The 27,379-nt window shown below is 54.8% G+C and overlaps 2 protein-coding genes across 2 annotated transcripts; one reads left to right on the top strand and one right to left on the bottom strand.

The window, feature by feature from the left end:
• Positions 1–9,966: 9,966 nt before the first annotated feature.
• Positions 9,967–13,876, top strand: LOC119114302 (baculoviral IAP repeat-containing protein 5; the record flags this gene model as incomplete). Its single annotated transcript, XM_037238497.1, has 5 exons — positions 9,967–10,053; positions 11,228–11,345; positions 12,035–12,144; positions 12,920–13,034; positions 13,844–13,876. Coding segments are annotated over exons 2-5 (354 nt in total), but the record flags the coding sequence as incomplete, so codon positions are not given.
• A 1,572-nt stretch (positions 13,877–15,448) lies between these two features.
• LOC119113880 (annexin A8) lies at positions 15,449–25,256 on the bottom strand. Its single transcript, XM_037238114.1, has 9 exons — positions 25,165–25,256; positions 21,351–21,412; positions 20,675–20,789; positions 19,605–19,809; positions 18,767–18,919; positions 18,162–18,270; positions 17,782–17,846; positions 17,326–17,507; positions 15,449–16,017 (listed from the first exon to the last, which is right to left on the bottom strand). Exons 1-9 carry the CDS (start codon positions 25,168–25,170, stop codon positions 15,964–15,966), a joined length of 951 nt encoding a protein of 316 aa, XP_037094009.1. The 5' UTR covers positions 25,171–25,256; the 3' UTR covers positions 15,449–15,963.
• Positions 25,257–27,379: the final 2,123 nt, after the last annotated feature.

The raw sequence follows: 27,379 nt of genomic DNA, 5'->3' as shown, positions 1-27,379 counted from the left end.
AAACAATGTGATGCGACCACTACAACGCTGCGAAATCTGAAATATGATATCAGTTATCATGTCATCAAATTAGATTTGTAGGGAGAGCATAATAAAGACCTATGCATCGTTGGATAGCATACCAGATTTCGCAGCGTTGTGGTGGCCGTATCTATGCTGTTTTAGCATTCTTTATTGCTCGTTCAACCCAAATTGTTGTGTTTATTAGCGTGCCGCCTTCAGACCCCATGAACGGGCCTCGCACACGTCTGGCATGACGCCATGGACGCCTAATATTCGGCCCTGGGCACAGTATGACGGATCTCTTGTAGGTGCCACACCTTTTTGGCGCATGCTAGCGGTGCGCCCTTCACCAGGCACGCGCCACCTAGCACGCGCACCTATCTAAAATACACTTGCGGCATTTTTGAACGCAGCTGTTAAAATGTCAGATGCTGACAGGTTCCCTTATTTTGTTTTTGCCCGCGCCAGGAACGAAGCAAGTTACGTTAATGAGACTTGTTCGGCGCTGCTTAGTTCCATAAATCAGCGTGCTCACGGGTAGATGCCAATACTTACTAAAAGTTGTGGAATGCTGTGTGTTAAGTTCTCTCCACTTTTTTTGCATCAAATTACTGAGAGGAATATCATAAATACCTGCGTGATATCATTACGCGAGCATATCAAGAATCATAAATAGATATGATGATACATAGGTTTTGGTTAAAAGGGACGGTGTTGGACGCATCATCCCCCGCCTGCCGAGTGCGCAACGTTTGGTAATTGATATAGTGGAAAAACAAACCACGGATTTCTTGGCGCAAGACGAACACAATATCGTTGAGTCTAGTATTCTAGTGTCTAACGTCAGTGGGCCACTAACCAAGGCAGGCCGACGGCAAGATATTGATATAATTGAATGTTTCTGACTAAGCTCGAATTTCCTGCCGAGGCAAGTAAGTATACTCTGCAAAAGGCATGTGTGAATATGGACATTACAAGCATATTGGTGTCACATATAATGTACTCATGCCAACAGGCTACTCTGCTTTGTACGGTGCACGGAAACCTCCGTTCCGACCTCGGCTTACATCTGCTCATCTGTTGCTGGTGATTGTCACATAGATTTTCAGGCTGTTGGTATTTTGCGATGTTTATATATTAGAGCGTTGATATTTTGCGTTTAACTACTTCGCGGGGTCAATACTTTGCGCATCAATAATTTGCGTGACAAAGTTGTGTAGCGTCCGCATTTCGCATGTCGATGTGATGCCCGGATACCGTCCTCCTCACAGGACGTCCTCATCCGTCCTCCATCATTGGCTTGTGTTGCCCGACTTGTTTTTGTAATTTACACTAGAACTCAGGGCCAGAACAAGTGAATAGTCTGGGAATAAAGGGCTGCTGCTCGTCGCTGCCCCACATGTGAAAAAATTGACATTAGTCACAAGACGTTGAACGAAAAAACAAAACAAAAAAGAGCTTCCTTCTCTCCCCAAACTATCGTGAGGTTCCGCCTCCTCCAGCTCCTATCATCACCCCTTGCGTCTAATGCAAGAAGTGTCTTTGTAAATGTTTGGCTTATTCCCAGCGCCTGTATGACATTACCACGAACCGCGCTCTGCGTCACTTGCAGGGCGTGACTGTCAAAGCTACGTTCTGCCTGCGTGGTTTCTGCTTCGACTGCACCCAGTTCCCAGCCAACAGCCCCGAGATGCCCCTAGGCTGCCTCGCTGAGGACTACGCAGGTTTGCACAACTAGGATAGGAATAAGAAAGAATGACGCGATGAAAAAGTTGGGCCATTCTGATCGTCACATTGCACGCACCTTTTTCGGCGCTTTCCGCGCATAGTAGTGCACGGACGGTGTTTGTTGCTATGACATCTCTTACGCTGTGGAAGACACAATCATCGCGCGTGTGCACACGCACAACGCATTCACGTATCACGCGCGCACGCACGCACGCACGCACGCACGTACGCACGCACGCACTCATGCATGCGCACATGCAAGCACAGTCCATGGACATGCGCGCAGCGCAAATATACATATGCATATGACTGTGTCGCTCGGCAAGTTACGTGCGTGAACGGGTTCCAAACGTGCACTTGAGTAAGTAAACTATCGCCGTAATTCGATGTTGCGTATGCAGAGCTCCCTGAATAATCTGCGTGGGTTGTATAACTGCTCGCATTTACAGAGCCTCAGCCTCACCTGTAAATGCGTCTCAGCAAGTGTGCCTCTGGAGAGTTTCTCATCTACGTTTCGACTCAGTGTCCCGCATGACTGATCTCCAGCGATGTTTGCCGCATATTGGTTGAAGGAGTGTGTTTGCGCTTGGCATAGCATGGTATTCCCTGCATGGCCGATGAGCGCAGGGTTTGCACTGAACTGGGTTGCTTTCCTCCTCGGCAGCTGCTGTTATGGCTGATGGCGTCGGACTGAACGGCCGCGAGGTCTCCGCCGATGGACCACTGGCAGCGGCCGTCGCAGCTGATGACGTGACTTCCGGGCCGAACGGCCTCGACATCTCCGCTGATGGACCAGTTGTGGCGGCTGAAGCGGCCAGGATGGTCTGGACCGCGCTGACCACGGCGGCTACCGAGGACACGGCCACAGCTGTTGGGTCATACCCGCGGGTCGCCATGGAAACCTCCGCACCTGCTGGACCGTACTCAGCGGCTGCCGTGGGGACAGTCACACCAGCTGGATCACACTCAACGGTCGCAGCGGAAACCCCTGCATCTGCTGAGTCACACACAACAGCTGTCATTGGAACCTTCAGCGCCGATGAGCCTCATACGACTCCCAAGCAAATCGCTTCATCTGCGGGATCTTATTCAACGGCTGCCATAGAAACCTCTGCTGCTGGATTCCAGTCACCTGCTGCTGAAACCTTCAAAGCCGCTGGATTCTTCGCAACAGCTTCGCAGAATACCCCTGCGGTCGCTGGATTTTCCCCGACAGCTGCTGAGGAGGCGCCAGCAGGGGCAGGGGCACATGGCACATCTGCCGTAGAGACCACAGTCCTGTTCGGAGCACCCTCGCCGGACAGCAGGCTGGGCCTCGAGGGCACCTCAGCGGGCCGGGAGGTCAGCGCCCCGGACTTCGAGGCGGTCAAGGCAGAATACGCTGTCACAGCTGGGGAGACCACTGCAGCACCTGGGGCAGAATACACAGTCACAGCTGGGGAGACCACTACAGTACCCGAGGCACACTACACAGCTACAGCTGGGGAGACCACCATCGCACCCGGGGCAGAATACACAGCCACAGCTGGGCAGACCGTCGCAGCACCCGGGGCAGAATACACAGCCACAGCTGGGGAGACCACCGCCGCACCTGGGGCAGAGTATGCTGTCACAGCTGGTGAGACCACTACAGTACCCGAGGCACACTACACAGCTACAGCTGGGGAGACCACCATCGCACCTGGGGCAGAATACACTGTCACAGCTGGGGAGACCACCACCGCACCCGGGGCAGAATGCACTGCCACAGCTGGAGAGACCACCGTCGCACCCGGGGCAGAATACACTGTCACAGCTGGGGAGACCACCATCGCACCCGGGGCAGAAAACACTGTCACAGCTGGAGAGACCACCGTCGCACCCGGGGCAGAATACACTGTCACAGCTGGGGAGACCACCGTCGCACCCGGGGCAGAGCACACTGTCACAGCTGGGGAGACCACCGTCGCACCCGGGGCAGAATACACTGTCGCAACTGGAGAGACGACCGTCGCACCCGGGGCAGAATACACTGTCACAGCTGGGGAGACCACCGTCGCACCCGGGGCAGAATACACTGTCACAACTGGAGAGACGACCGTCGCACCCGGGGCAGAACACACTGTCACAGCTGGGGAGACCACCGTCGCACCCGGGGCAGAATACACTGTCGCAACTGGAGAGACGACCGTCGCACCCGGGGCAGAATACACTGTCACAGCTGGGGAGACCACCGTCGCACCCGGGGCAGAATACACTGTCACAACTGGAGAGACGACCGTCGCACCCGGGGCAGAACACACTGTCACAGCTGGGGAGACCACCGTCGTACCCGGGGCAGAATACACTGTCACAGCTGGAGAGACCACCGCCGCACCCGGGGCAGAATACACTGTCACAGCTGGGGAGACCACCGTCGCACCCGGGGCAGAATACACTGTCACAGCTGGGGAGACCACCGCCGCACCCGGGGCAGAATACACAGCCACAGCTGGGGAGACCAACGCGACGGATGTAGAGCCGGTCGGGTCTGAGGGGCTCGGTTGGTCGGCTGGGACTGACGGACAGCTTGGTTGGTCTGCCTCGGGGGAGCAGCACGACGAGCTGACCTCCGCAGCAGACGAGCAAAGCTCCGCAGCACGGACGGACATCGCCGCAGCATCAGCAGCAGCAGCTGAGCGTGCGCCGCCAGTCGGCGAGACAAACAGCGATCACATCGTGTCGACGGCGGGGGACGCCACCGAGCCTGGACAGGCAGTACCGCCGGGCGGGACCCGACCTCACACGGATCTCCTTAGTGGACCGCGCACCGACGATCAGCTGAGCAGTGACGCGAGCGCCGCAGTCGACGGGCGAGGCGGAGCTGCGTCCCCATCAGCGGATAGCTTGGACCGAACCGCGACAGACAGCGAGCAGGGCGAACCGCGGGGCTCGGAGGAGGACGAGGGGACCGAGCCCCCTGGTGGAGAGCTGGACGGACGCCGTGGCGAGGGGACCAGCGCCTCCAGCGGACACGCGATGGATCGATCCGGCGCTGGAGCGCTGAATTCATCTGACAAAGAGCCGCCGACTGACTCAGCTGGCAGTGAGTTACCGAAGGGATCCAGCAGTGAATCATCCAGCCAGTATGTCAACGAGCGATTGAATGTATCTGCCGCCAGCTACCTACAGAACGCACGGGATGGATCGTTACCTGGGTATGACCACACTGATCCGAATGGTTCAGTCAGAGAGATGCTTGAAGCGCTGGCCGGTGACCTGCTGGCTGTTTATGCCAGTGAATTGCTGGTTGGTTCTGCCAATGCCTCGTTGGTGGGATTTGTCAACGATTCATTGAGTGAGTTCAATGGTCGGCCAATGAATGGATCTAACAGCGAGTTGTTGCATAGATCCGACGACCAATCGCTACATGGATCTGGCAGTAATCCACTTCATAAATCTGTCGAAGAATTACGGGAAGGGTCTGACCCCGGATCAGAAGGCGGATCTGGTGACAATCCAATGGCCGTGTCCGGCGAAGACTTGCTGGAGACAATTGTCGCTGATTCGCCGGATGGATCTGGCAGCGAGCCAAGCACCCGGTCGCGCGATTCAGTGGACGGATCCGAGGTTCCACCACTGAATTTCTCGGTCAGTGTGCCCCTCGCTGAAGGCCAGGTCGCGTCGGCCGCTGCGGCGGAGGAGTCGGCGGCCGGCGGCGCATCACCGGCGTCCCCCGCCGCATCCGCCGCTGTCGCGCAGGCGCCCCCCGCCGTGCTGGAGGACCGGGGGAGTGGTGTCGACGGAGCTGGCTCGGACGCGAGCGTGGCAGCGCTGGCGAGCGCGACTGCCGTGACTGGACCAGCTGCCAGCCACCGGTCGGAGGGAGCTGCCACGACCGAGCGACCAAACGCAGTGACGAAGGAGGTGGAAAGGCACTCGGACGACCGTGGGGACGACCGAATGAAGGCAACAGACACCAACACAAAGACAGAGGGCACGTCAGGTCCTCCCAGTATTCCCCAAAGCATCGTATTGCCACCGGGTAGCTATGTCATAAACATTCCGTGCCCTTACAAGGTTTTATTTTCCTCAACCCCAGTCGTCCTATCGATGAGTGGTATACCATGTCTTCCGCTGCAGGAGTCAGGTCTGGTGTTCCGAAAGTCGCTAACTAATCAGTTTTGACTTCTGAGGGGACTTCGTCCCTCAAAAACTCTGCGGACTCCCTCAGCAGAAATAACATCATACCTGCTTCGACTGGTGCAAAGTCCTCGTCAACGGGCAGAGCCGTACATGTCCCGCTAATCGAATTCAGGTCGTATCCCTAAATCCAGCTCGTTTCCCTAACATCCCTGCGAACTCGTGTCGTCCGCTATAGGACACCTTCGGCCAACTATTCCAAGGATTCCATCAAATCCACCCGGCTTAGCAGCCGCGCACCCAGCATCGGACAATGGTGCCACTGGCCATCACTGTTTCGAATCGTTCTCCGCCGCTCCCAGCGTCTGCAGACAGCGGCGTGCATTCTCCGGGCCAGCCGGGCGGAGAGTCCAGGGCCCGCGCGCAGCGCCCTCCCCTACAGCGGCCGAGAACAGGCACGCATCGAGGAACATGCTCAAACTGCAGTGGGTATGATGAGTGTGTGCCTCCCTTTATCGCTGGCGTGCGTCACCGTATCCTACTGACCATTTCACAACTCACCATATTTCGTCTACATCGTTTCGCGATATGCTACTAAAGAAATGCCTCGCGATGACGCGCGGCAAACGGTAGAGTACAACACAAGATGTGCAAGTGTTCATTACGTGCTTAAAGCATCGCAGTTAATGCGAAGCGTTGGTAATATAATGTGTACTAGTGATATCATGCAACAGACAATACATGCTGCGCATTAAGTATCTATGTTTTGTGAGGCACTGATTTGCTGTGGTTCTGCGAAGATCAATAAGTTGTCAGAGGTTATGAACCAGTTCCAGTAGGACGCGTAATGCCCGCGTTCGGAATACGCTGCTGATGTCTTTACGACCTGATTACAACCTTAGGCACGCGTTATTACGTAACGATCCGTGCAACGACAGTCAGGACGTGCACAAAAATAATGGGGTTCACGCAGAGGGAGCACCTGTGTTCGGCCTCAGCAAGGCACGCACAGGGACGACGCTTCGTTTTGTTCGCTTTGCTTACGTTGTGGCAACATTTGGGGATAGTTGGCTATGCGTGGTCTCTCGTGTTGGATCGTGGCGCGTCATGTCAGAGCAGACTTCTGTGCGGAAACGTTGGAGAGGTCTGTTGAACGGAAGTGCATGTACAGAGACCAGGGTTTGCTGATCAGCTCCAAGTCTGAGCAACTCTGTGCTGGGCCCAACTCCGTTCGATCGGGAATGGCAACGCTCACGCACGATGAGACAGGTGCGTGGTTTTGTGAGTTTCCCGCACGTGACCACGATATCAGCGATGGTGTCATGTTCACGAGAATGGACTACAATAGCTGATAGATGCTTGTTCGACGACAGGTGCATTATACCCACTGCGTCCTTCCCAGAGTCGTTTCGTTTTAGTCAGCCCTTGTGAGTTGAACATGAAGCAACAGTGTGTGAACTCATAGTTGATGCGTAAGAGCATACAGGTACGCACGTACGGCCAGGCCATTGTTAGGTTGCAGGCAACGACTGCAACAAGCCTTATGGCAACGCTTCTGGACCTCAGAAGCATGGCACGGCGATACGTAAATGGTCTGTTCTACCCATTTCGGCGACTTAATCATCCCCCTTTCAGGGAAGGGAGCGATGTGAGCCCCTAAGATTGTTTGCCAATATATTGCTGACATGTCTTGCACTCGCGCCAAAATTGTCGCAGCCTTTGGGGCATTGAGTGCACGTGTTCGCACGTCGAAACGTGTCTTAAGCACTTTGGTCTCTGAGTAGAGACGTTAAAACGCAGCACGACAATTTATTCCGGCGCGGACGGTGGTGAGCAACCGACGAGTCTGTCGACAGCGGGCGGCGGGGGTTACACTGCTCTACTTCCGGCACCCGTAGCGCTCCGTACCCTCCATCATCAAGCACACACACGACCACATGTCAATGCTCTCGTTCAACTTCAACAATGAGCACGCTCGTTTGACACGCGCTCGGGTGGGGGTGGGGGGCCAAATTGGCCCCCACGAGGATGCTTTTCGAACGGCGCGGCGTAACCATGCTTAACTTTCTGTAGCTGTAGAAAATTGAATAGCGGATCTTTTGATGTAAAAATAAGATGCACTCTTTAAGGTCGCTGACCTATGGCCAAAGGTAAGCCGTGCCGATGTCGGCGAAGGACGTTTCGAGGGAATCGTTCTATGTGGTGTAACGACGAAGTATTTGACGAAACCATACCTATATGAACAAGTTCCTTGGACAATAAGCCAATCGAATTTCTAATTACAGCCCATTCTGTTGATCTTAGATCGGGGATGAAGGTCAGACTGGGGTCGCGACTGATTGGCTTTTTTTGCTCAAGTGCCTGGTTTTATAGGCAGTTTCTGGTGCTTATTTCGAATTTATCAATAACAGGGACCGCAACATGCATACTCCATGGACTTGTGAAAGGCCAGAGTAGGTCACTGAGATGACCCAGGTCAACATTTTGTTTTCAGGAGCATATCGTCCAGCCTACTCCCTGACGCTTATTCGAACGGCAAAATAGGAGCAATCCCGCAGATATTTGGTCATCTTAGCCTTATAAAGTTTAACAAGGTCACCGACCTTACGGGCCTTTTGCTTAGAACAGACATTCAGCTTCACGGCGGTTGTATGGGGAGGTCTGGGGCACCTGTGACACCAATATGAAGTTTAACTTTGTTCGGCCCTGTTTGACCCCAAGGTAATTATTAAGGAACCCCAAATTCTGACACAGGTGAGTTCACGTATAGGTTAATTCACTCTGTGAGTGTAGTATCTCAAACGATCGTAGTTTTTGAGACCTCAGGGGGTTGAAATTGACCTCGCCGGAGCGGAGGATATTCAGCCGGCTACCCGGGCGCGTGTCAAGGTTCATATCACCTGTAGTGCATGGTTTCGCAATTATCGGCGTGTAAAGCTGATTGGCTGTCAGCTTTCGGTAAAATTGTCCTTGGACCTCGCATGGTGGAGTTAATTATTGTAATACAAAACATACCGCTCGTGAGATCTAAACTGAGGCCAGTCCAATGTTCCCAAATGTCATACCCGGCCTGAGCGATAATAACAACAGGTGACCGCAAAGTTGCTCATACATGCCATGTTAAGCCGACGCGTAACCCGATACATCGCCGGTCACGAGGTAGCTTAAGCCGGGAGTAGTTGTCCCTCCCCCGCCCCCCGAAAGTGACTCCAGGTCCGTCGAGGGAAAAACGGACCTTGCATTGGCCAACCAAAAAAAGAAGGAAAAAGAGCTGTTTATTTCCGACTGGGGCTGGGGCTGTCACGGAGGCTGGGCGGGGGCTGGGGCTTTGGTCAGCAGATTTGGGGGAGGGGGGCAGTGTGCAGTCACCCCCTGCCAAATCTGGGCAACATTTAGCATGGCGGCAGTACAATCACGAAACGGGCAAGTTACAGCGGCCCTCCCTAGCCTCCATAAAGGGTCCCCCACAACTGGGCTTGGCATGGCAGGGCAGAAGACGGGGGGGGGGGGGGCGAGGGGGCAGGAGGCAACAGAACAGTACGAAACAGGCTAGGACAGATCAGCAGGTGGGGCAGGGCGGAAATGCACAGGGTAGAAGAGCGCAGGACAGGAGACAGCAGGATAGGACAGGGCAGGAAATAGTGGCACAAGCCAAGGGAGTAGATGAAGGCATAGGGCAGGAAGCAACAGGAAGAGGAGGGTAAGGGAAGGGTTATGGGCTAAGTGGGCTGAGGGCCGCATAAGTTAAGATGTAGTTTGTCGTATAGGATAGATTTTAAGTGCACATGGCAGGGTTTAGAGATGGCAGAGCAGATCAAAACAGAGACAACAGAGTGAATGACAGCACACCACAACACAGCACAACACAATGTGGCAGTGTTAAAATAAAACAAGATTTAGCTTAAAGACCATTTTAAAAGATGCTTCTTTCACTCCTAACGCAATTACATGCATGCAACTCGTGTCTTGCACGTCTTCGCTTGGCTCAACGACTTTTGCATACTGTGCCGTTCGAGATACTGGTCGTTTTGGGCCGGCCCAGCTCTTTGAAGTACTTTTTGATGCTGTCCTTCGGTAAAGGTGTTCCTTCATATGGTGTTAATCGTCTTCAAACAGACAGTCAGCTGCCAGATTCTGCTAAGGGCGGCAGATTTGCGTTTATTTTGCGGGGTTTCCGTGCATTGCGTTTTGTGTAGCGTTGGGTGCCCTTGATTGTGACCGGTAAGCTGTATGCACGCTATTGAATTCGACGGTAGCTCTTAAGTTGTGAGTGCGGAACCTTAATGCTGCCAAGCGAGTGGCTTAATCTTTTTTAGAGGTAAATGGTAAGCGTGTTTAGCCTGGAATTGGAGACGTCTCTTGCGAAGGTAGCTCTATGCACTTAAGTGCGGCGTCTCGATGCAGTCAATCGAGCAACGAAATCGATTTTGATGTTGTAAATAAGATGGGTGTGTCTTTGACCAGAATTGGAGACGTTTGTGCGATCAAAATTTGCAGATTGTCCCTGAATGGATGGGATGACTGGGAAAGCAGATCCTCTGGGTAGGAGTTGGGCTTTTGGTTGTTGGGCGCGTGGCATTTGGCAACAAGATTGAGACCGCATAGGTATAGGCCACAGGCCAGTTCAAGTGCCAAACCCATTTTGCCTCTAGTTTAGAGGTTGAGATTTAAAATTGTGTTGGGAGCTGCCTTTAATTGTTTCAATTGGGAGCTTGCTCTTCACCTATGTGCCTTGGGAGAAGTATCTTCAGTATCATTGGTGTACCCTTCCTAGTCCTATTTTAGAAAGAGTGCAAGCTCTCTTGGTTTCATATCATGTTTGTTATTGTATCCTATTGGGAGATCCTTGATATATGCATTACTATTTAGGAGTTAATATCAGGCTCATTGTGAGTGTGTGTTTCAACTCAGTTGAGGCATGAGTTTCACCTCATGCCCTTTTATGCCTCACAGCTATTATCTTGCATGTTGCTGCTGCAGTGTTGTAGGTTTTGCCTTGCTTCACCATTTCTTAGAACCAGTCAAGTCAATGTTCCATTCAAGTGTAAAAGGCTTAAATTATTGTCTCCCATCAAAACTTGCATTTTTCCAATTTTTGGGTGGTATGTAATGATAAAAGAAGTTGGTGAAAGCTATAAAGTGTTGTGTTCTTTGCTTGAAGCATGGCCAGTTTTATTCTGTCTGCAAATTTGTGTACAAATAATAGTAGCAAGGTAGACACAATTGCTTTATTTTGTTGCTTAGCCACTTTTCATGTCAGTGTGTGACATTGGGAGCAAATGTAGAATGCACTTCTATTTTGAGGACTTGCACATCACCCCATGTTCTGACTAGACATGGGACAATGAAAAAAATGTTATTATACTTCGCCAATATGTTTGTCTGCTGTTTCCAGGAGTTACTGTAGTGCAATCAAGATGGAGCTTGATATGAACAGAGTGGAGAGTAGAATCAAAAGCTACAAGTGGTGGCCCATAGAGGATGAACCAGGATGTGTGTGCACAATAAAGAAGGTATGTGACATGAGGTCACACATAATCTTTTTTGTGTCACCTTAGGATATGTTTTACCAGCTATGCATGCAAAGGAGGATGTTAGCAATATCAGATGATAGAAGAAAGCTGTTCAGTGCGTAGTCACATTGTCATGCTTATGGAATGTTGTCCCCGCACACTGGCATATTGAATGTTATCATGACTGACATTTTCTGTTTGAACATGTGTTGTGCTGTCTACAGTTCCGCAAGGTGTTAACATCAAACTCCTTCCAAAGATAATCAAGTTAGTGTGTGTTGGCTGTCATGTTTTTGCTGACAAGTGAATGCAGAGTCTGAGCCCCTGGCACCAACAATGGTCATCCAACAATGCTATGCAGAGATAGAACCATGCCAATCTGGTTATAGGAGCACATACCACAGCTTTTACAGCAGGAACATAGCTTTGTTATTGCACAGGGTAACTTTTGCTGCATTCATGTGCTCTATCCACCTCTTGTCGGAACTAGAATCCTGAGATTTGCTTCATTCTGTTAATGTGTTTATCCAGTTGAGTAAGTGTGGCATTAGTTAACACCCACACAGAATGCATTCCTACCTGTATTGCTATCCCCAACCCCCTGTGTTGACCAAATTCACCCCCAAGAAGCACCCCCATGCCCCAGCACCTGCGAGTGGCACTGACACCAACTGCTGACCTGGCAACAGATGGCGGAGAGCGGCTTCTTCCATTGCGGCGGCGACGACGAGCCGGACCTCACGCGCTGCTTCGTCTGCTTCAAGGAGATGGAAGGCTGGGAGGCTGAGGACAACCCCATGTAGGTGGCTGGCAATGGCACCACCTGGGACCTGCTGCCCATGCAGTGCCCCATGAGCTGCACTGGCGTAGGGACCCTGTTGAGGGACGCAGTGTCTTGCCTGAAAAAGTATTGTGGTAGAAAGACCCTAAAAATGATTTGTTTGTGACCACTTCAACTGCTTTTTTGTACCCTGAGCAAATGCCTGGAGCCTGAATGTAAGGACTTGTGGATGGAGTAGGGATGGCAAAGCCCATTCAGTGTCTGCTGAGTGGGCTTTGCATGTTATTAAGCTGCGATGTGCAGTTTGCTCACCATTGTCGTATCTTATTGTCATGCTGCGTGGGCACGAGTGGCCTGTAACTGCCATCCTCTCTCCCTGCTGCTCCTTGCTGGGACCTTGTGACTGCTGTCTTTGCTCACCCTGGACTCTGATCGCACGCTGCTCTTGGTACCACGCGCCTTTATCCCCTCTATCACTACAGAGCCGTCCGCTCGTGGTGTTGGCATTGAGGATTCACGATGCACTCAGCTGCTGACGCTTAACGACGTCGCATGCCTCTCACCGTGGTAGGAAGGGTGGGCACCGCGGGGAATCAAACCCCGTACCTCTGGTTTCCCAGGTGCGCGGTTTAACTGTAACGCCACCGACCCGGTTGAGAGGCAGTCGACGCCACATAACCCCACCAGCTGAGGGCGTCGTAAAGCTCAAATGGCATACACCACCGGTACTCTACCCCCCCCCCCCCCCCCTCCCCTCGTGACCGCGGCGTGACCGTCGCCCCCGGGCGTGCAGGGGGGCGCGGTACCACACCAAGAAGTGCGCCTTCGCCAAGCTGGGCAAGCCCGCCTCGGAGCTGACCAAGGCCGAGATCGTGAAACTCATCAACTTCCAGCAGACGGAGCGGCTGGTGAGTTGAGTCTGTCGTTGTCTGTCCCTCTGATGGCGAACGCCCGGCCGGACTGCGGTGCGGGCCGCCGGTGGTGCCGCTGCGCGGTACAGCTGGCCGCCAGGCGGCAGGCGCGTCGCGTGGGCTAGCGAGGATTGCTTTGTTGTCGTACGGAAGAATAAAAAACATTGGATTTCGTTGAAATCTGACCTGATTTTCGGTGGCTCGTTGCTTTGTTCGTAACATTTTCCCGGCGTTTCTATGGTTTTCTGTGGCGTTAAGTGAAAGCCGGGCACGGGCCCAGCACCCGCCAAAGGACGCAGTTACGAGTCAGTGACTGGGGGGGAGGGGGGGGGGACATCTTGTGCTTTGCATCAGCACAGGACAGCGGAGGTATTTTTTGTACCATTCACTTCCATAGGGTGGCCGTAGGACCGGGTCGATGCGGTTTGGCGCGTATACCTTGATTTAGCAGCTTGCATGGCTTCTCGTGTGCCCCGTCCCTCCGTCTCCTGTAAGCTGTTGTGAGTTGTCCACCTCTCATGTGCGGAATAGTACTGAGATGCACGCAATGGCGAGGTTCCAGTGTGTGCCGCCTTCCGCAATCGACAATACGCTCACGCGTCAAGCGTGGCACGTCAGCGGACGTGTACCGCTGCGTTACTCGCACTTACGTGCTTCCTTTCAACTTTCAAACGCTATCACATCCACGCATGTCATTTGCCGTGTCAAAGGGCGCGTGTTCGGCATTGGTCGGCGGCGCCGGCCGCGTCGCCGGCCTGGTCGCGCCTCGGCAGAGGTCGTCGCTGACGCGACGGCCGCCGTTGCAGCGGATGCTTTGCGAGCAGCGGGCGGCCGAGTTCCAGGAGCGCGCCGACGAGGTGCGCCGCCAGCTGGCCGCGCTCATCCGGCGACCCAAGAGGCGGCGCCACTGAGGCTTGGTCGGCCGGCCCGCCTGACCCCAGCTGACCGCGGATGCCCTCAGCTGGGTTCAGTCGACCTCGCGTGACCCCGGCGGACCCTGGCTGGACCCGGCCGGCCCCGCCGTCTCTGAAGCCGGCTGGACGGTCCGCTGAAGTCGCTCGGCTGCGGTGGACGCAGCGGGCGGGTGCTGGCGGACTGTTCCCATGTCGGCCGCCTCAGCGGTCCCGTGACTGGACTCCGGGGTCGGATGGACTCCTGCAGCACGGAGCACCAGGCGATGGAGAGCAGCTCGTGTGTGGGTTGTCCACGGTGCGCCGCTAGCAGCCGGCGGCAGAGCCGCGGGGCGGGTTCACCTCACCGACGGCTGGCCGCGGGCGGGTCCATCCGACCGACGGCTGGCCGCGGGCGGGTCCATCCGACCGACGGCTGGCCGCGGGCGGGTCCATCCGACCGACGGCCGGCCGCGGGCGGGTCCATCCGACCGACGGCTGGCCGCGGGCGGGTCCATCTGACCGACAGCTGGCCGCGGGGCGGGTCCATCTGACCGACGGCTGGCCGCGGGCGGGTCTATCTGACCGACGGCTGGCCGCGGGCGGGTCCATCCGACCGACGGCTGGCCGCGGGCGGGTCCATCCGACCGATAGTGAAGCGACGGGACGAGGACGGGGGCCGTACCGAGCAGTCGCTGGGCCCGACTACCGCTCAGATGGTCGGGGACGCAAGACCTGCTAATGTAAACGGAAGGGCTGGGCGACCAGGCGTCGGGCCGCTTGACGTTCGTACATGTCTGTCTGTGGCATGCATGGGTCGGGAAGCTGATGTTCGCTGTCGTGTGGAGACGTTTGTTTTTCGTTGTCCTTACTTTCCACTGCTGTTTTGATCATGTGCTCCTTCGCTGTCTTTCACCACGTCAGTGCGATTTTTTTAAAGCAACGCGTCCTGGTTACTATTTCGTTTCCTTTATGGAGCATCGTGTGCGTATAGTACTTGGTTCATCGCGTTCGATCAGGAGATCGTTACTCAGTTGGCTAACAACACATACCTGAGCGCATCCAGTGAACAAATATTCTTAAATCTTACTATGCTGCTTTTGTCATCAGCGTTCATAAGATGCAGTATGCGTGCTTCCGAAAAATACTGTGGCGTAATTGTAGCGCTTGTTTTGTATCCTTTCTTTGTGCACCTACAGTACGCGCCCGTGATGACCTGGGTGATAGTCTCGTGTCATTGCCGGGGTAGCGGTGAGGTGGTGTAGAGCTGGCCGCCCGTTTCTGATACTCTGGAAGTATTCGAAATGGCGTGCAATTACAATACATTTTAGCTCCTCCGTTTGTGTGGAACCTTGCGACTCCTCCCTGCGAAGGAGAGAATATAAAGCCAGCAGGAAGAAACTAACTTCTTCCGTAACATTCCGAAGCTTCAACCTGGATGTTAAAGCAAGTTCACATCATGGAGGACGTCGCATGTCCGTTTGTAAGGATTGGCGCGAGCACCACACCATCACACTCCGGTCGTCCCAATCGCCCGACTGTATTGAGTACCAGCAGGCGCCGGAGGCAAGACGGGCGGTCGCCAGCCACTCCGCGGGCCGCGTTTCAATGACGTCACAGGTCACCATGACAACCATAGTGGGACGCCGTGGAACTGCCCCTGCCGGGCCGCCCCATCCCAGAGATTCGCAAGGTAGGCCGAGCCGGACGAGGAAAAGTGGCGGGGCTCTGCAAGACGCAGTATCGGTAGAGCTCTCCCCAAATACCCCGCCGCCGCTGGGGTGGCGACATCCCCTACCCAGTTAACATCTGAACGAAAAGTGACGCTGGTCATCTTCTGCCGCGTCTTTTTCAATGCACTACGGTTGATCGGTTTAAAGCAAGCTTCGTGAAGCACAATGCCGATGTGAATCCGAACAGGGAGAAGTGACGTCACTCGGCTTTGTCCGCTGGCAGTACGGGGCAGGTGTGACGTCACCGGCCGTAGGGTGGTGGAGGACGCGCCCCTGGCAGGCCGCTGGGGGGCCGGAGGCGGCTCATCCGCGCACCAGCTGCACCAGTGCCTCCTTGTAGGGACCCGACGTCTCCCGCTGTAAGCACACGGACGCGGATGAAAACAGCGGCAGCGAATACACAACCTGGTCCGATGTCTGAATGGGCGGGTCCAAGAGGCAACACAACGAAACCACGAGATGTGTGGCATTTTCATTCAGGGGATTATTCGTCTGTACTTAAACGCCATCTACCGGCACAACGACCAGTTGACATGGCAGTGGTTTTAGGGCAGTTCCACCACAATAATCAGACGGTCACCATGACAACCGTGGTGGACGCCATAGACCTGTCATAGCCATAGGCCATAGACGAAGCTACGCCCGGATCAAAAGCGCACCCAACGCATCTCGACGGACGGGAGGGTGTCCTCACAAATCAATGTTCGTGGAGTGATCCAGTGTCTTGTTTTGCTCACCTCACCGGAGCAGTCGACTGACGCACCTGTCTCACCCCGACAAACCGCTAGTGTCCTGTCCTGCTCACCTCACCGGAGCCGTCGACTGACGCACCTGTCTCACCTCAACAAGCCGCGACAGTGTCCTGGCCTGCTCACCTCAGTAGACAGTGTTTCAGTGTCCTTCCCGCCTATCTCAATAGACTGCTTGTGCCTAGTGTTCCAATCCGCTCATATCGACGAACTGTTCCGATGTTCTCCGCCGCCCACTTCGGTCGACTGCTCCATTGTCTTCCCCTTGCCACGTCCATTGAGTGCTCCAGTGTCCTTCCCTGCTCACTTCGATGGAATGGTCTAGTATTCTCCCCTACTCACGTCGATAAAGTGGTCCGGTGTCCTCCCCTACTCACGTCGATAAAGTGGTCCAGTGTCCTCCCTTACTCACGTCGATAAAGTGGTCCAGTTTCCTCCCCTCACCACGTCGATGGAGTGGTCCAGTGTCCTCCCCTCACCACGTCGATGGAGTGGTCCGGTGTCCTCCCCCACCACGTCGATAGAGTGGTCCAGTGTCCCCCCCCCTCACCACGTTCATCGAGTGGTCCAGTGTCGTCCCGTGACCACTCCGATGGAGTGGTCTAGTGTCCTCCCCTACTCACGTCGATAGTGGTCCAGTGTCCTCCCCTCACCACGTCGATGGAGTGGCCCAGTGTCCTCCCCTCACCACGTTGATGGAGTGGTCCGGTGTCCTCCCCTCACCACGCCGATGGAGTGGTCCGGTGTCCCCCCTCACCACGTTCATCGAGCGGTCCAGTGTCCTCCCCTGATCACTCCGATGGAGTGGTCCAGTGTCCTCCCCTGTTCACGTCGATGGACCTGCTCCAGTACTTCCCTGCTCACCCTGATGGAACCCTCCCGTCACGGGATCGAATGGAATGGAATCCCAGCTCACCTCGATCGAATGATCCAGTGTCTTGCCGTACGTGTTCAGGTACTTGGCCTTGATGTCGCCCAGGTCCAGTTCGCTTCGGGACAGCACGATACGGATGAGGGTCTTGTCGTCCGTGCCGGCGCCTTGCATGCTGTTGTACAGGATGTCCGAGTAGAACTGGATCTTGTCCTTGGCCACCTCCACTGAAAGAGGCGGCCGGAATTAACGAGAGTTGCCTTTGCGCCAGGCCAATGTTCGAACACTCTGGCACTATAGAAACGTTTCAACTCTGAGTGGGTGTGATGCAATTTCAGCATCAACATGATGGAAGAGTTGCTCCCTGTTCAGTAACTTGGTTCACGACGAACGGCGTCTGGCGTTTCGGCCATCGTCGCGCCATCTGAGCCGTTGCTCTGCCACGCGGCTCTTGGCTACGACTAGAACAAGAACCGGAGTCCCGGCCAGGCTAGGACTCACGGATGATGAGGAGGGCCTGCTGGAAGCCGCCGCCGAGCTCAGACTCAATAGCCTCCTTCAGGGTCCTGCCGAGGGTGCCGGGGTCGGTTACGGGCGTTCACGCGGTCACACGGTCACGGACGCTCACGCAGACACGAGCGCTCACGCAGTCACGGGCGCTTGCGCAGTCACGGGAGCGCACACAGTCACGAGCGCTCACGCAGTGACGGGCGCTCACAGAGTCACGGGCGCTCTGTTGTACTACGTTACAATTTGCGGCGAAAACATCATATCATTCATAAAACTCATGTACTGATGTCTGGCGCACGCCCTCGGCTCCAATCAACATATTAACCAACGGCGTGATGCTATCAAAACATTTTTTGGAGATATTCCCTCACTTTTTGGAGATATTCTCGTACTCTTCGGCGATGGCCAGCAGCTGCGGCAGACTCTCGTGGGAGAAGAGCTGGCGGAACACGGCCTCGTTCGTGCCGAGCTTTTGTTCACCTGCGCGGCACAGAAAATGCCAGAGGCTCTGTCATCGGAGAGGGTTGCTACCAGACATGCGCCTGGGTCACAAGAGCGGATCCAGAATCGTATAGCGTTCCATGTTGAGTGGATCTTGGGATCTTTTTGTGGGCTCTTGGAACGTTTCTGGGTGCCGCAGTCATATTCCGGCACGAAAGACCAAAAGAAATAAATTAGCGCATTTCAGCAGTGGATGTCAATCAGGAAACACGGAAATCAGCGCCCGGTGGGGTCCTCGAATTAGTGGTGGATGTTTTGATGTGCCGCACATCTTGTGCGCATCCGATTTGTAATTTGAGAGCCACATGGGAACAAAGCTTGCATTTTACTCACGCATTTGGATTTCTTAATAAAGTTTCAGAATTCAAGTTTCCACCTTCAAACCTTTCAGACGCACGACAGACGGCGCTGAATCAAGGAAGCCACCATTGTCACAGACACTGGTCGTCGCTGAAACCACCCACTGAGCACTCACCGGCGTTGTACAAGTCTTGCGCCTGCACCTTGGCCTTGTCGGAATCGGCATCGCTGACTTCGTTCCTGCTGCCGCTCAGCAGAGCCACCAGCAGCTTCTCCAGGTCGCCCTTCATGTCCTCCCTGATGTCCTCCTCCAGCGAGCTGTGGCACGCTGTAAGGCAGATGGGCAGATGTATCGGGCGGAAGCGGAGCCAGGACGCCGGATAGCGGGCCGGAGCGGCGCCCTCACGGATGTGCGTGTGTGCGTGATATTAACAACGGGGTGGTGCAGCAACAAAAGAGCGAGCGTGAGAGCTGCGATTTAGCGCTAGAAAATTGCGAACATGCCTGAAAGCACGCAAATAACGATGACCTTTGGGGAGACTCTGGCAGCCAGTGTCTCAAAAATGTAACAACCGCGTCGACAAATATCAACACTAGCTAGCCAGACTCGACGGGAACACAACAGCCTTATGCCACAGGACAGCATGATAACAAGATTGACGGAGGTGGTCACGTATTGACGAACAGCATCAGGATGGTATGTGTGTGTGTCAGGTGGGAGAGCGTGCGTGTCGCGGCCGCGTGTCGAGTTTGAGGCTTGGTTCGAACGTGGCATCCGGCCGAGGGTTCCGTCGTTCCTCACATCCGTCTGCGTGAGAGATACGACGGCAAACAGCCTGACGTCCTGAAACGTCGCTCAGGCCGCAAAACTATAAGGTGCATGGGTCTTACTTACACATGGGACTGTGTCATCTTACTGTGGTACGCCCTGCCCTGCCCTGCCCTGCCCTGCCCTGCCCTGCCCTGCCCCTGCCCTGCCCTGCCCTGCCCTCTGCAGTGTCGGGCCCACGTACTCTTGGCGTAGACCTCCTGCAGCAGATGGAGCTCAGAGTTGTTGCGCGAGAGCAGAATCTCGTTCACGACCTTCTCCTTGGTGCCGAACCCCTTGAACGCTTTTTTGAGCTCGTGCGACAGGTACTCGAAGTAGGAGTACGTCAGTCCCATCATCAAGTCCTCCAGATCGCCGCCCAGCTCCTTCTGCAGGTCCTCGGCCAGGTCCTGTGGCATCAGGGGCGTCACGATCAGGATACTGGTGAATAGTTTAATACCTCCGATGCAGGTGCTAGCAGACAGCTAGCACCTGCAGCACCTTGTGTGGAGATCAATGACCGCGTTGGGTCGGGATTGCAGCATCGAATATTTGTCTTTCATTAGGGCAAATGTGCTATAAACGTGTTCGAATTTGAGCTACCTTCGGATTGACGTTCGAATTGACGTTCGGATTAATGGTCGGATTGACGGTCGGATTGGCGTTCGGATTCACGGTCGGATTGACAGCCGGATTGGCGTTCGGATTGACGGTCGGATTGGCGTTTGGATTGACGGTCGGACGGGCGTTTCTGAAGCGCTTAGGGAAATGAACCTATCGTCATGCTGATCTTTTGCTCCGTACGAAGCTGGGAAACATTGCTTACAGTGATCTGTCCACAAGACCATGTCGACGCTAATCGAGCCGAGCAGAGACCAAACATGGCGGTAAGCCGATGGCACCGCTGTACACCTTCAGGCAATCACGAGCACACCATGAGGAGCACCAATCGGATAAAATGATGCGCTAAAACATGGGCTCTGGATTCAGAATACGCAAGCCGTTGTACATGCGAGACGGACAAAGCGGTCACACTCATACAAACTCACATTAATCTCAAACTCAGCTTGAACTCGGCAAAATCTCAAACTCAGCTCGCCCTCAACAAAACCCCAAACTCAGCTCGGACTCAGCAGAAACTCAACCTCAACTCGGACTCGGCAAAACCTCAAACTCGCTTGCACTCAGCAAAACCTAAACCTCAGCTCGGGCTCCGCGAAATATCGACTCCGCTCTGTCCCGAACCAGCGGTAGCACGACGCCATCAGTACGCACCCGACCGAACTCGCGTTTGTAGGCCTGAGTGATTTCCTCGCGCTGTTTGAAGCAGCGTTTGGCCAGGATGTCCACGATTGGGCCCTCCTCGGTGCCCATGCCCTTCATCGCCTCCCTGTGAACGTCGCAGGGCGCTAGGTCAAACACATGTCACGATAGAGAGCGTGGCTCCCGCGGGAGTCGCTGGCTGACACGTGGGCTCATCACTGATGCGTGAACACGTGAGCTGCTGCTGTCATTTGAGAGTAGTGTGCGGCATATATATGCTTACCGCACAGCTAGGCGTGCGCTTCAGTTTGACCGTGAAAATAGATCTACTGGTACAGCACATATGACCGTCAAGTGATATCTGCAGGTGCTTTTTGGCACTCGGTTCAACGTGGTTCTTTCATTTCCATAAATACTTGAAAACCACTTCCTCGACAATTCAGTGTGAAAGTGCTGACATAAACGTGAAACGGCGCATGAACAAGGCATGTGCATGACGCCGCGTGTAAAAAGGTGCTGGGCACTGGTAGCAATGCAAAAACAGTTCACGCAAACGCCATTATTGGCTTATATTCATATAGGTACGGTTAACTGAAGGCGTTGGGCCTGCAGTAGCGACCCAAACTCGTCTGGTGACGTCACATCCGCGCCGGTGACGTCACGCGGGCGCCGGCCAGGCTGCGCTTACTTGAGGACTCGAGCATCCTCCTCGGCGTTGAAGTTCTCGCTGGGCCTCACGGTGGGAGAGTACTGAAAGACACCACGCGGCCAGTGAGCGGGTGGCACGCTGGAGCCGATGAACGGCGACAGCCGGAGCTACGACCGGCTCACACGAGCAAACGATGCTTTTCTAGTACGCTGCTGCCGGATAATTGTCGAGGCTATTCGTGAGAGTGCATCCACGAATATGCAGGGAATATAACGCGGTCAATGTTTGTTTCCCATCGTTGGTTAAGCCGCGTGGTTGTTGTAGTCCATTGGGGACCCGCTGGCTGTTCTGTGGAGGTCGGGCTTGGATGCACTGTCGGCTGCTTTTTAGGCGCTCGTTTGTAATCAATGCACGATTGCGGCGGTAATGACAACAGTTCTCACTCGCGTTCTACGAAGGGCGAAATTCATGCAGTACGTCTACGGTGAACTTAACTTTAAATCACTTCACCGCTTTGCCGATCAAACGGAGGCCGGGACAGAGGTCAGTGAGCATCGTCAGCACTCAGCCCATCTGAGGGTACAGCTCAATTACCCATCGCACATGCTGAGCGGTGGCGCCCCCCCCCCCCCCCCCCCCCCCCACCCCACCCCCGCATGGAGCAGTGGGTGCACAGTCAAAACTGCTTCATTGGCGCGCATGTAACCAGTGCCCGCCGTCAAGCTACGGCCTGCTGCCGCGACTTCCCATGCATGCAGGCATGACCATCCGTGCCACGCTTAACCGAAGAGTTTCATTTGCTAGCGCTCTGTTGCTGTCCTTTCCCAAAGGTCACACTATGTCATGGCACAATCCTAGCGGCTCGGCAGTTCGCTTTGATGCACAACCTCGGATAGGGTACGTAGCGGACGTGGCCGTGTCACTGTCCCCTCCCTCTCCCCTTCAACCCGGGTGAGCAGACCGGCTCAATTTGTGCAAACTTGGCCGGATTGACGGCCAATCGCGGCGTGGCCGGGCGTCTTTGATATGACGTCACGGCTAACATCAGCCAGCTGCAGCCTCACGGAATTGGCACGCTGCCAGCACGGCACCGCCGGCCGTTAGTTCGTGGGAAACACGCTGGGACCGGTTACACGCAGTGGCAGGGAGCTTCGCGCGGCAGGCGTGGCGCGGGCGCACTGCTCGTCGCCGAGCCTGCGGGGCGCGCCGCGGTCGGGCGCCTAGTAAGAGGAGAGGACACCCGAAGAACACCCACGGTTACAAAGCTGCATTAACGTGCAATGGACGGAGGGTAAATCGTCCGGAACAGACGGGTTGGGTCGACAAGTGCCGGGCCAGTTCGTCGAATGGTGCCACCGCACAAAAAAAACTTAGAGCTATCTAGAAGATAACACTGACATCCAGAATGTTTTAAGTTACATATCGTTGTTCCTCTGCTCGAGGCCAATCCATCAAATTACCATGTATTGGCCATCGAGGTACCACTCATCGAGGTACCATCTTCAAAACTGTCAACTCGGCTGCTACGTGGGGTCACCTTGCAATTTTTGGAGCTGGCAACATCGAACCCTGCTGACAAATTGCCCCGGTGACCATTATCGGCCGTTTCCGATCACACCTAACCATATGGATTCACAGATGGCAAGCCTTCCGCATGTCATGCCCTTTCGCCCTGCACGGCAACAGAGGCCAATTCTGCTCTGAGTTGCTGACGGTTGCTCTTGCGACACACCATCTGCGGCCGCCGGCGCCCAGCTGCCGCCTGGCACCGACAGGCGGCCGGGAACGGGTGGGGCCGCGGGGTGACGCATACCTGAATCAGCCTCACGGATTCGTGGGAGCGGGGGCGGACGCGGGGCGGACGAGGGGGCGGGGGCGAGGGCGGGCGGACACAGGGCGGACGTGGAGGTGGACGCGGGGGCGGACGCGGACGCGGGGGCGCACGCGCGTGCAGCGACCGGCGCGGCGTCCGTCACGTTCAGTTCCGACGGCGTGGTCGCTTGGACGGAGCAGAGCCCGTGGAGCCACACCGAGTCGATCGAGCACAGCTTGGCGGTCGTCAAGGAACGCTGCAACGTTCCAAACATTCGTCCGCCAATTCAGTCCCCTTTTGACGGCCAGGTGCGCATTGAAAACCGAAAACAGTTGCAGTGATACCCTAACGCTTTCTTAATTAACTGTTCATCGGTTCAAAAATACGTTTTTACCGTTTGTCTTAAGTTGGGCACTGTCGACCCCATTATGCTACGGTGAATTCGCCCGGACCCAAGGAACAATAAATGTGCTGTTACACTCTTTCCCCGTCCCCATCCATGCGGTGATATTCAATATATGCACGTGATTTGAACAAATCACCCTCGCACGTCGGCTTTGGGGCCGCTTGCCCAGCTCTAAAGCCGTAGCCGACGCCCGCCGCCCCGCCGCCGCCTCCCCGTTCCCGCGTTTTTTTTTCCGTACTGTTCGCGCGTCGGCGGCGGGAAGGGCGGCCATGCAAGGTCGTCGACCTGCGCCCCGCCGCGGCGCCGCGCCAGACTCGGTAAAATATGCGGCCCCGGGTGGCTGCGGTCGGCCGGCACGTGGGCGGCGGCGGCGCACTTTGACCAGGGGGCGGCGGCGAACTTTGATGAGATGGAATCGGCGCGCGGGCCTCAGCTGCGTGGTACGCCCAGCTGCTGACCGGTCGGGAAGGGCTGGCCGCGGTACTGAGCACGCGTCCAGATGGGCTCGGGCCTCGCACGGCGCTCAGGAAACTCCAAGTACGGTGGTGAAGCCAACGGGTTAACGGGAAATTGCAACGTCTGCAGCTACTGTGGTTCATTAGAGTTCCAAGTTTCACATACTCTGGACGCGTCTCCTGATAGTTATCAACCGGTCTGTCACGCACCACGGGCTGGATCGTAAGTATCGAGTTTTCAACCCTACCCAGTGTTATTAAAAAAACACGCAAATTTGGCGTTTCCGTCGACGTCGACCTGAGTCGTCGACGTTGATGTTTTCACGTCACATGCATGTCAGTTCGACGGTTCCGTTCGTGGGCACTGCGCCGCCGGTGCTGCCACCTGTGGAGCAGTCTGCCACACACGCACCGGTCGCCCGGAGCCGTCGCAAAAGCCGGCGATGGCGGGCCGGCCTGCATTCCTGGCCTGGCCGGCCGGCCGGCACGGGGGGTGGGGCACGTAACCAGCCGGCGGAGGGGCGGGGCACACCTCGACAGCCGGCCGCAGCCGACAGTGCGCCGGTGAACGAATCAGCTGAGAGTGTTATGACACAGCTGGCTGTCTTGGTGAAGTGATGAGGAGGAGCAGGACTGCCTGCAGAGGCGATGCGGTAGCTGAGAGAGGAGAGCAACCCGTTCGGTATCTACCGGCAGCAAATACGCCGGCACTGCGCCAGCGGACCGTGCACTCGTCGTGAAGCGATAAGATGCACTTAGCCGGTATCATGCACTTGCGCAATGCAGCTCAACTGCACCGCATGCTATAGAGACCAGCGACTGAACAGGAAAGCAGCTGAGATCGGTGATACAAAGAGGTTCATAACCTACGGGACACGTGGCGGTCCCCATAAAGCCACACGTTTCAAATAATGTTAAGGCCACCAGACAGGGTGATTATGCTTGGCCAACTGATACCTAGTCCTTGAACAGTGCTCCTGCTCTCACTTCAACTTACCGCCAGGTGCAAAAAGCACCGACCCCAGCACAATGCAGGCACCAGCCCGAGCCTCTCCCATTTCGCATCTTATCACCCGGCGTCCCAGGACCGCGGCGCGACCCCTGACAGAACCCATGGCCTCCAGACCTGCAGTCGGCCCGGGTCTGCCAGCAGGGCTCACGGCAGGGAGCGTGACTCACCACCATAGCTGCTGTTGGGGACGCCTGACGCTGGCACCGGTGCACGAGGGAGCTGCGACTGGGAGGCCCGGCGCGCGCGCCGCTCGCTCCACCCCGAGCCGGACGAGTACTTTAGAGGTGGGCAAGACCGCTATAGCATGTGAATTGTGAGCGAACGTCGGCTTTAGACTGAGCTGTCAGGGCTGATCATCGGAGTACACAGCGTGTTTGTGAAGCGCGGGGTTTATATTTGCATGCAAAGCGGGTTTATGACTTCACAGGGGTTTGCAGGGGGTGTGTTCGTTGATCTGGGATATGACCGATCCCAGTGCCAGTTCCCGGTGCGTGCGGCGCCCACGGTGGTAACCTTCATTTTAGGGAGCAGCCAGAAGTCACTTGGGGCACTACCCGTGAAGTATATGGGTGGTTCACCAGCTCCATGTTGTCAGCCGGAGATGCTGTCAGAGGTGCGGCGTGATGAGGCATGGCATTGTCGTGGTGAATAATGAACAGGCCGTGTATCTCCTCTCGACGATGCCTGGCGATGGCCAAAAAAGGCTATATTCGTCAGCATCTGATGCCTAAACGGGAAAACTAGGTCGTTAGCTTTTTGGTGATAACGAGTTCCCCGTCATTTCACATTGTTCTTTCATGAAGGGAATGGTCCGCACTCGAAGGTATTGAGACGAGTATCATATATAATGCGAAAAGCTCGCATGCAACCATTGATATGTTTTTTTAAGTGCAACATGCTGCTCTAGATGACAAGAGTTTCCTTTTTTGAAAATGCGCTGCTCAATACGTCTTGGTTTGATTGCGTCATGGGACGTTTATGTGACGTCATTGCCGCTGCCAGAATGGCCGTACCGAAATGGCCACTTTAGCGATATATATATATATATATACATGCATGCTGCTGTGTTCTTTTGTATACTTTCCTCGTGACTTTTTTTAAGATGCACTCGCCTTCCCGGTTACGGTGCTATTCTAAAGTCAGTCTATTTTCAGTCGCATGTCTGTCTTAACTAGAAGGACTGTTCAATTGCCTGCATTACGCATTACAGAACGCGATGTCTGTTAAAATCCGCCCTTTTGTCCTCTTCCTTTCTTCATCCTGCACCCTCGCGACGCCTCGCATGTCTGGAACAGACTGCACGCGTCAGCCACGAATGGGCCGAAGTGCCAACCCAGTGGGGCCTCCGTTCGAGTGCCAAGCAAACACCCCGCAGAGGGGTCCCTGTGCGGCCAGTCTCGACGGCTGGATTCCCAGGCGCATGTAGTTCTTCCCCTACCGTTATCCATTCTCCTTCATCTCATAGCCCTTAAATGGTCATTGCTGGCCTGAAGGGCTCTAGTCCAAATAACCAAATAACCCAATGCTGATCAAGATCTGCATTTAACGCGTTAAGCTCGTTGGCAGCCAAACGCTGTTCATTGATGCGGTGATTCGTGTTGACGCAATCTAGACACAAACACGTCGATGGCCAGATTTTTACTGACACTGTATACAGCACGGCAGTTGAGAAAGTGGAATTCGCCTGGCGTCTCTATGACATCTTGCATCTTGGAGTGATTTTAAAATAGGCGGCGCGAAAAAGTATGCACAGGTTCGCGTGCGGCAAGCTCAGATACGAGGAAATTGAAATGCTCAAGAAGAACAAAACTTGGGAATGCCGGGAGCATTCTTGAAAATGACTATCCCGGTTAAAAATCCATACAAATATTAAACATTGCCTTAAGCTTCAAGCTAAATTTTGCTGAGTCGGGGCATTTCGACGGACGCTAGTTTATATGCCGAAGATTCTAACGCTTTTAGTCCGAAAAACGGTAAATGCTTGTTGATATGGTATTTTCGGTCACTTGAACTTGAGTGTGACCTTCATGCCAGCCTGAAAATGTCAGGACTTCTTGACGGACAAATATTTATGCACTGAAGAGATTCTGACTGAAAGATATAATTCCGGAAAATTCGAAATCTGCCAGGAACTTTTGGGTGATACGGAGTTTTCCACCATTTAATTTTAATTTGACCTTGAAGCTAATCTTGAAAGGTAAGAACTTTAGGGTGGACGTTGATCTATCCACCAAAGGTTTGGTTGTTCGAAAACATAAAATCGTTCGGTAACTCAGGGTTGAGGGATTCGGAGTTGCTCGCCCTTGACCTTGAACGTTATCTTGAAGGTCATGACCTTGAGAGGTCAGAACTTTTCGATGTAAGTCAGCGTATGCGCTGCAA

Source organism: Pollicipes pollicipes, unplaced genomic scaffold (assembly GCF_011947565.3).
Source record: "Pollicipes pollicipes isolate AB1234 unplaced genomic scaffold, Ppol_2.1 Scaffold_7262;HRSCAF=8765_pilon_pilon_pilon, whole genome shotgun sequence".
Classification (NCBI taxonomy): domain Eukaryota; kingdom Metazoa; phylum Arthropoda; class Thecostraca; order Pollicipedomorpha; family Pollicipedidae; genus Pollicipes; species Pollicipes pollicipes.
This window is presented reverse-complemented; position numbering and strand designations above follow the sequence as displayed.

Coding starts and splice junctions, on each gene's coding strand:
- LOC119113880 (XM_037238114.1), bottom strand. Junction 18,920..19,604: donor GCAGGAGGTCTACGCCAAGA/GTACGTGGGCCC, acceptor TCTGCCTTACAG/CGTGCCACAGCTCGCTGGAG. Junction 16,018..17,325: donor CACTGGATCATTCGATCGAG/GTGAGCTGGGAT, acceptor GTGTGCTTACAG/CGGGAGACGTCGGGTCCCTA.